The 8,708-nt window shown below is 34.2% G+C and overlaps 1 protein-coding gene across 6 annotated transcripts; it reads left to right on the top strand.

Annotated features, from left to right (window-relative positions):
* The first annotated feature begins 800 nt into the window (after window positions 1–800).
* LOC111495374 lies at window positions 801–7,924 on the top strand. 6 transcript variants are annotated; one of them, XM_023145378.1, is made up of 10 exons: window positions 801–945; window positions 1,182–1,241; window positions 2,194–2,279; window positions 3,280–3,584; window positions 4,345–4,527; window positions 4,696–4,921; window positions 5,721–5,954; window positions 6,035–6,159; window positions 6,466–6,824; window positions 7,003–7,924. In XM_023145378.1, the coding sequence occupies exons 2-10, from the start codon at window positions 1,236–1,238 to the stop codon at window positions 7,258–7,260; spliced, it is 1,782 nt and encodes a 593-aa protein (XP_023001146.1). In that variant the 5' UTR covers window positions 801–945; window positions 1,182–1,235; the 3' UTR covers window positions 7,261–7,924. The 6 variants fall into 6 exon arrangements, with proteins under 6 accessions (XP_023001146.1, XP_023001147.1, XP_023001149.1 ...); XM_023145379.1 differs by lacking the exon at window positions 801–945 and having other exon boundaries at window positions 1,164–1,241; window positions 7,003–7,303; window positions 7,417–7,829; XM_023145381.1 differs by lacking the exon at window positions 801–945 and adding an exon at window positions 2,016–2,089 and having other exon boundaries at window positions 1,164–1,241; window positions 7,003–7,829.
* Window positions 7,925–8,708: the final 784 nt, after the last annotated feature.

The raw sequence follows: 8,708 nt of genomic DNA, 5'->3' as shown, positions 1-8,708 counted from the left end.
TTAACTAAAAAATCGACACGAGGATTATTTTGAACACAAAAATAAAATTCAAGGGTAAAAATGAAATTTCACACGGTTGTATTATTAAAATATACTTAAAAGTTGACAGCTATTTTATATAATTTATTTTTCTTAAATAATGCTGATCTTAATCGTGTAATTAAATAAAAATGTCTTTTACTGGCAGGCCTCTGATTTAGTTCCACTAATAGGCCAACAGGTCATATCAAAGACATGTTTTATTATTTTATTTTTTCTGTTTTTTTAATGATTTACATTTAAATTTTCCAAACATATCAAATTTTATCATATACATTATTAATATATATATAAACAGAATATTAGGTTAAGTTTGGTGGTCTGAATCACCCATTCAATTAACGAAAAAAGAAAAATAGATTGGTTAACAAAAAACGTATTAAATTTAAAATTAATCGATAATTTTCTATCAAAATTGAATAAATAATAATAATAATATTTTTATTTTCATGCGAAACATTTATGGAAAAATTGATGGAGAATAATTATTTATGTAAAAGTTAAAGTTAATATTTCAAATAAACTTATAGAAAATATCCAAACTAAATTTAGAGATTGAAGTGTTTAATAAAACAGAAATAAGTCTTAAAATGATATATTTTTTTAAAATTTAAAATAAAAGAAGCAACCAAAAAAGTATTTTTAACCCTATTTTTATTAAACGTGGGCCCCTGTATGGAGGCACGTCTGGAGCACGACAGGCCCCTCACGAAAAAATGGCGCCGACGTATCACATTGTTCATACTTTGTTTGGAGTTTATTTATATTGTTTCCCTCCCCAAATTTTCATCTGCGGTCAGTTCTGTTTCAAACGCATTTCTTCTCCTTCCACTGCTTATTCTCCAACAAATCATCAATGCAGCCTGCGAGCTATTGATACTGCAACTCTGTTCATCCATTTACACATTAAATATCTCTTTGCTTTGCTTTTCTTGTTTTGTTTTTGTTCTTCATCTCATGCCTCTGTTTCCGCTTCCGTATGGTGCTCCTCGTTAAACTATTGATTTCTATGATCGTTTGGTTTTCTCACGTAAGAATGCTATTTTAATGGCGTTGCTGATACAGGCAGGCAGTTCATTTATTTCGTTTATTCTCATCTTCGTATTTTGTTTTCTGGCCCTTAGCAGATGTTGAATGTGCAGTGAATACGGGCGATAATTTATTGTGGTGTTGAATGTGGGCTTCCGTGTCTGTTAATGGCGGTACGTTATGTTGCGTTGTTTGGGTTTCTGCACATCGCCTGGTCTGTTTGTACTTCGCTTTCTCTTTTTGATAAAATGTGCGTAGACTCGTATCTGTATGCCATCTTGAGAAGACGAGGCTTTGTTGGATTGAAATAATGTTCTTAACTAGGAGTTTACCTGCTTGTTCTTGTTGTCAGAATCTGAGTTTGCGTGAATATTATATTGTTTGTCTTGAGCTGCTGTGTTTGGACTCTTTATGTTCAGTCTAGTGTGTTTTGCGGTGGAATATTGGAACCGATTTGTTTTAGGTTTTGACTCTCTTCGTTGTCGTTTGTATGCGTTAACTACGTGAAAAAATTGAATGACATTTCATATATGTTTGCATATTTTAATGTAGTATTACAAATTAAAGAGTTCGTACATGTTTGATTGATTTTAAATAATTTAGATCATGTTCAAAAGAAAAATAAGTTTTAATTTATGAAATTGTGTTGAAAAGTGTAAAATAAAACATTAAATTAATTTTGAATGATTAAAAACTTGTTTCAGACTGATTTTGAATATAATAGAAGTGATTTTCAAAATCACCCCAAACAAGTCTTTAGTCCTAACATATTCAATATCCAATTCATGAATCCAACTTTTGATTTCCAGTTTGTCATATGTCAACGTGATAGAAAAATTAGCAAACACAAAGATCTTTGTTTCCCATTTTTTTCTATTTTTCTGTCTTTCTCATGTGTATTTATCATTTTGCATTAAGTTCACCTTCCCATTTCATGAGAATCGTAGGTTGGCTGGCTGCTTGGCACTTTTCCTATCAGATTTGTTTTAGTAAAGAACCATTTCCATATTGAGAACAATTTGTACGTGTTTAGTGCTTCTACTTCTCTAGTACTCTCCACCTGTATTCTAGACTTGCTTTCAACCACTTTTATGTTGATTCTTGCGTTTCTACTTTGATTTTCAGGATCACTTCTGTTACGTTTGTGGTGATGTTGGTTATGCAGAGCTGATTATAACCTGCTCCAAGTGCAAAGTTGTTCGTGAACATCTGTATGGTTATCTCTTCCTCTGCTATTGTTCAAGTTCATTGAGGATCGACTCCTTCTTTGGAGCCCTTGAACAAAGTACACCCTTTGTTCGACCACCTAAATGTCTCTTTCTCTGGAGCTCTCAAACAACCTACCCTTAATTGAGGCTTGACTCCTTCTCTTGAGCTCTCAAACAAAATACACCATTTGTTTGACACCCGAGTCACTATGGCTACATCTTCGAGGCTCACAACTCTTTTGTTCAACACTTGAGGGTTCTATTGACATGACTAAGTTAAGATAAGGACATGACTCTTATACCATATATTAAGAACAACGACCCTCCGCATTGATATGATATTGTCCACTTGAGTATAAACTCTCATGCTTTTAATTTTGAAACCAAATGCTTCATATCAATGGAGATAGTGTTCCTCACTTATATATTCATAATCTTTCCACATTTATATGATATTGTCCACTTTGAGCATAAACTCATGACTTTACTTTTGAAACCAAATGCTTTATACCAATGGAGATAGTGTTCCTCACATATATCCATGATCTTTCCCTTAATTAGTGAACGTGAGACTCCAACAATCCTCAACACATTTTCTTTCCTTGATTTTTGTATTGTAGTCTGTAGATAGTTGAATCATGAATGTGTTGCATATTTTGTTGATTTTAGGGATATACCGAGGAGAAACAAACTCCTAGGATCTCTACTTGATGGGAATATGTTATCGTCTTATCGTGTTAGCTTTAAATCTCAGCTAGCCGGACTGATTAACAAAGCTGATGAAAAATTGACTGCTTGAACTTTAGGCTTGAGCTTCTAAAATTTGTTAAGAAGTTGTAACGTTGGTGATATTAATCCCTTTAGTTCCATTTAGTGCTTTGATCCTTCGATTTCATATGGTTGATTTGAGTGTCCTTTATAGTTATATCCATTCGATGTCCTAATAAGCATTCCCTTTTTGTTACCCTTATATAATTATATGCTGCGATCTCTCTGTTTTCAGTTATTGTATGTCCAATAAAAGTGGCAATGTCCCCAAATCCTGGCTTTGTGGTAATTGTACATTAGACGAGGCCAAAAGTCCTGATGATTCAGGATCTCTGGTTCAACCTAAAATGCCAAGACATGCTAAAACTGGCAAAGTGAAGTTCTTACCTACTGAAGAAGTAAGGAAGCTATCATCAGGAGATATGAAGGGACCTTCAAAATTGAACGCAGCTTTTGGACCCCAAAGAACATTTAAGTCCAGAAAATGCTTTGAAAGCTCTATCCCCCGACCACATTTCCAAGCATCAAAAGAATCTCAAGGTTCTTGAGCCCGTTCTTATCCTTTCTTGCATTTGTTACTTTATGTGTGTCCATCTACGAAGCATGTATATGGACACATGTTATTATTTTTCTATATTATCGTTTGTGCCTATTTATTATGCTTAAACAAATGTTTTATACTTTCCTACCAAACATTGGATCCATATTTAATTTGTACAACTAATGTTTAACACATATTTATTGTGTTAATAGTTGTTCCATATATGCTCAACAAGTATTTTTACTTTTTATTTTTTATGGCCCTTCTCCTAAAAGATGGATGGAGAAGTAACTCCTCAAGGATCTTATTCTGGGTCCCTATAACGGTTTAATTGAAAGTCAAATGCCTCCAAAATATAACTCCACACTCTGCACGTGAAGTCATATCTTCAAAGGATATGCCCAACACTTCTAAGTTAGACGAAGTCTGTGCTTCTTATTAACCAATGATCTTATTAGACCTTGGTATGCGAGGTCTAATAATTTATGTTCTGAAAGCTTAGTTTCTCACTAGAAAACTAAATTATTTAGTGATGATGCTCTAGGTCACATAATATTTTTCAGTTATGAATCTCTAGAAGTGTATGGAGCTATTTTTGTGAACCAAAGTTAGCAACCTTTGAGGTGCAAAATGAAAACTTATAATGCCAGAAATCATGTCTGTCATGTCCTTTTAGACACATGCATTTATTCTTTTTATTCATTTTCTGACTTATGTTTTATTGAATGTTTAATTTGCGTTTTTGTTCTTCTCTTTCAGAACGAAGTTCTGCTACGGTGCCTCCAACGATATGTGGTGTGAAGAAACAAGCATTAGCTACTTGTTTACCTTCAATGCCAGTAGACCCAGTACAAACATTAAAAAAGGCGAAGGTGAAGGTTACAGATATACCTGCTAAAGCTTCTTCCGTGTCAAGGCATGGTTTTCCTGTCACAAAAACAGGTAAGAGAGAAGAGCTTTGCAATCTTAATGAAACTCTTAAATTGTGTTATTATTATGGTATCCAATCCCAAGCCAATCAATATAGCTCTTTCCCTTAGTTTTGGTTTCCATCTCTAGTTGAATGTTATTGTTTCTTTATTTTTATTGCCAATATTAATTACAACACAGGAAAAGAAGTTCCTTCTCCTTCCACTAAGTTAGAGGATATGCAAAAACAAAGGAAGAATGCTTCGTTGACCCAGGAAATACATGCATGCCGTGGCAACAAAGGAAAAGAAGTTCCTTCACCTCTCACTAAGTTGGACGATACGCAAAAACAAATGAAGTATGCTTTGATGACACAGGAAATACATGCTTACCGTGACTGCCTCCCATCATTACACGCCTCTTGGAAGTGAGTCCCTTCCTCTATGGTTCGCTTCTTTGTTTCAATTTTTAGAATCGATAAACCCTGTTAAAAAACTTAAGAGATGCATACAATTGAAAATGTAGTAATTTTGTATCTAATTAATCTATTTTTTATAAAAATTATGCTTTCTCCAATTCCTTGCAGAATTTATGGATAATTTATTGGATGATTTATGGCAGTGTTTTACCTACTTGGCTCGAATAAGTTGGTCATTTAAGTTTCTTATTTGTTAAATATCATGTGCCACTGCTGTTGTTGTGATTTCTAAGTATATGCCAAGTGCATATGTTATATTGTGCTTCTCGCTGCATATCGTATTGGATGAAAATGGACGATGAATAGTTGTATGAGTTCACATGAAAATTTGCCTTCTCATCGAACATTCTTTTAAGATCAGAAGAAGACCATTTTTCTTCTTTCTTTCTTTCTTTCTTTCTTTTGGGGTTGGGTATATATTTACCGAAAGCAGATTTAGCTTTTGTAGAATAGGTTTTTATGATCTAACAATTTAGTATTTTTTGTATGATAAGTGAAGCTCTGACCAATTCTTTTTCTATGTAATCTATGCTTCCAGTTCTTGCGTGTATATTTAGTGGATCGCATCTCATTTTCTCAAAATTGTCCTTTTTTATGGAGTTTTTAAAGTTTAGTACATGGTGCTTCGGCAGTGACTGTTGATGGTTGAGTACTTCATATCCATTGTTGCAACATTTCTGACATTATATATATTTGATTCGCTGAAAATTAAAATTATTTACTACTGCCAGAAATTTCTATTCTTTAGGGGAGGCTTCCAATTTATTGATACACGTATGGGCGGTGAATTTTATGATGGATTCCTGGCAAAGCCTCCATGTGTGGTACATGGTAGAGCTTATGAATTGTCGAGGAAGATTCCTCCCATTCTTCAAGTGAAGCTTCTTAGTCGTTCTGATATTTGGGATGAGCTGTTTCACGATGAATGTCCGGATCTTGCTGATATTGCTTTGTACTTCTTTCCCGCCGACAATTTTGAAAGGTCTGTTATGATTTCGGATTGAATGGTTACAATTTTTGTTGTTGTATAGCCGTGTAAAGCAAATGTTGATTAAAGCGTAGGTCCAGAAAGAACAACTCTTACCTGTTTGAACTTATGGAGAGAGAAGATCTATTGATAAGAAGTCTTATTGACGGTGCTGAGTTGGTCGTATTTACTTATAGACAGCTGGATCTCCACTCACAGCGTAAAGCTCTTACATTCATTATTTGGGCATTCTTTAGTGTAATACTTAAGTCTCACGTTGGTTTGAATGTCGATACTGTTCTTCCTATTTATATGTTCTAGTGGTCACAACTGTATTTTGCATATAGTGGCCTCCTCCTAGTAGTGAATATACTAATACGTTTACGTTTACGTTAAGCTTTAAAAACTTGTCTGTTAAAGTTGACAAATGATGAAGTCCAAATTAAGCTCCATTCGAGCATGTATTCTCGTACTGCTCGTAGCAGTTAGACATAAACTTTAACCACGCTTTATAACATATGTGCAACTCTTTCTGCAGATCTTAATATGCTAAGTGCTAAATGCCTCCTTTTCGGAGTCTTCCGTGCTATCAAGAAAGACAAGTCTCTTGTTCCTATGTTAGAATATGGTTCTGCAGTTTCTTCTGTAGAAAGTGAGTCCAAAGTTCCCCTGCTGGAATTCACGCCTAAAGGACATGGAAAGCACGATGAAGACAATGCTGTTAAAAGGGTAATTGACATAACGGGTGGAAACACTACTGGAAAGTCTCCAACTGCAAAGGATGTAGACTCTACCATTCGGCGATTACTATTAGAATTTGGGTCACAAAAACCCAGGGAGTCCGATGTCAATGCATTAACTACGATTGCTCAAATAAAAGATCAGGTAGAAATATCTCATCCTAGCTACCGAACCAAGCCTTTCCCTCCTGGTTTTCATTTGCTTGTTGCCGTTCATATAAAAAAAGGAGGTGGAGAACCAAGCATTTCTTTAGTTTGTTTATGATGATGCAAAAATCTTGTCTGATCCCTCTCTTTTTGTCATTGTGCTAACCATATGATAGGAACCTGCTCCAATCGCAGCCACTGGCTTGTATTCTCTTTCCCAGTCAAAAGTAAAGATTGAACCTATACCAGTTATTAAAGAGGAAGAAAGTGACAGAAAATGCTTGGAAACGGAGCATTGCTCGAGAATGGCGCCAACATTTAGTATTGATGGCTCTCAAAACAGAACTGGCTTAACTGACCAAGATGTTCCCAAGAGAGTTGCAGACAAGTATCTCCAAATCTTTAATGCAGGGATTAAAAAGGAGCGTCGTTAGTTCTGAGGTGAATGAAGCAACTTGGCTGTTTAAGCCATTCAAGGTTTGCTTTTCCAGTACGTAGATATCTACACTTATTTGAGTTAGCATGTCAAATATTACAGTTCAAGGCTATAACATAGTTTTTTTGTTCTTCTTTTTGGTATATACAAACAGTTTGAATTGAACTTACCCTGTGTTAGTTCTTCTGTTGAAGACCAACAAATGTGCCGTACTCATATTCACCGACCACTGGAAGTGGAGGTTCTTTGGCAAACTTCATGTGTAGTGAAAACAACTTTGTGAAGGTTTTACTCCGAATTTAACGTGTAGCTTAGCTTCTGTTTACAGTTCTATCTTTGCTCGGAGGTTAGGATTATTAGTAGGTTGATTCAGAAGTTTAACAACTTTTGTTTCTAAGTTTTTTAAGGGCGATTTGGCACCTTGGTTTGCTTTGGGGTGATTTTGAGTTCCAAATCCTAAACTACGTTTGGCTCGATGCAAGTAATCAATATATTGGACTCTGGAAACATGGCCGCATGAGTTATTGATGGAAGTCGCTTGCTGCTGCCTGCCCCTCATTGCTGCAATTTTCGTTTTTACTTTCCTCCTCTATTTTGTGCCTACCATTTACTTGATAATATTACTATTTCACAAGTAAGAAATTTAGTTTTTCCGTTTTTTTATTTTTTAAATTTCAAATATAGGTTTTTTATTTCCATATTTCTTGCCAGTCATTCGGAAGTCCGAACACTTGCACCCTCTCTTCTGTCTGCAGTTGCTAGTACAGAAGTAACCCGATTTGCCAAGTTGGAACAAACAAACTAGCTCTGCTCTTCAAACACCAATTTCTTATTCATAATCTTCAAGACAAACTTTCTATGAATTTTATTTCGAAAGAGAAGCGAAACACCCCTTCAATATTTAGGTGTTTAGAAAATTTAAAATTTAAAATATTTATTTATTTATTTATTTATTTATTTATTTATTTGATGTAAATATAAATTTTATTAGATCAAAGTTTTGTGGCTAAATTTTTTAAATTTTATTAGTGTTGTATACAATTACATGTGGGTATAAATATTAAAGGATCGGTTTCTCTCTTTCTAACTTAATATTTTAATTCTTTTTAAAGACTAATTGGAAAAATACCTTACCAACAATATCAAAATTTAATAATTTATAATTCTAAAATTAAAAATTAAAAAGAATTAAAGAACTTTGGCCATGGTAAATAATTGAGCACTAAAAATTGTCCACCAAAAACTCAGAAATTTTGTAAAAATTGGGAATTTAAAAAAAAAAAAAAAGAGAAAATGGTTCAATGGAATACAAATCTCCAAAATACAGGACATCGCTCAATAACTACAAGAAGGCCATCCCTACAATTTTGTTAATGATTGTGTCATATTTCTGAAACTTTAATGGGGGTATTTTGGGTAAAGAAGAATGCATATGATACATTTACA

The sequence above is a fragment of the Cucurbita maxima genome, unplaced genomic scaffold (genome assembly GCF_002738345.1).
Source record: "Cucurbita maxima cultivar Rimu unplaced genomic scaffold, Cmax_1.0 Cma_Scf00021, whole genome shotgun sequence".
Classification (NCBI taxonomy): Eukaryota; Viridiplantae; Streptophyta; class Magnoliopsida; order Cucurbitales; family Cucurbitaceae; genus Cucurbita; species Cucurbita maxima.
The sequence above is the reverse complement of the archived record's forward strand: the minus strand, read 5'-3'. Positions and strand labels throughout refer to the sequence as shown.

Excerpts from the sequence above, each read along its gene's own strand:
- LOC111495374 (XM_023145378.1), top strand. Across the intron at positions 2,280-3,279 it reads AAAGTTGTTCGTGAACATCT|TTATTGTATGTCCAATAAAA; the intron begins GTATGGTTATCT and ends CTCTGTTTTCAG. Across the intron at positions 6,160-6,465 it reads GCTGGATCTCCACTCACAGC|CTCTTTCTGCAGATCTTAAT; the intron begins GTAAAGCTCTTA and ends ACATATGTGCAA.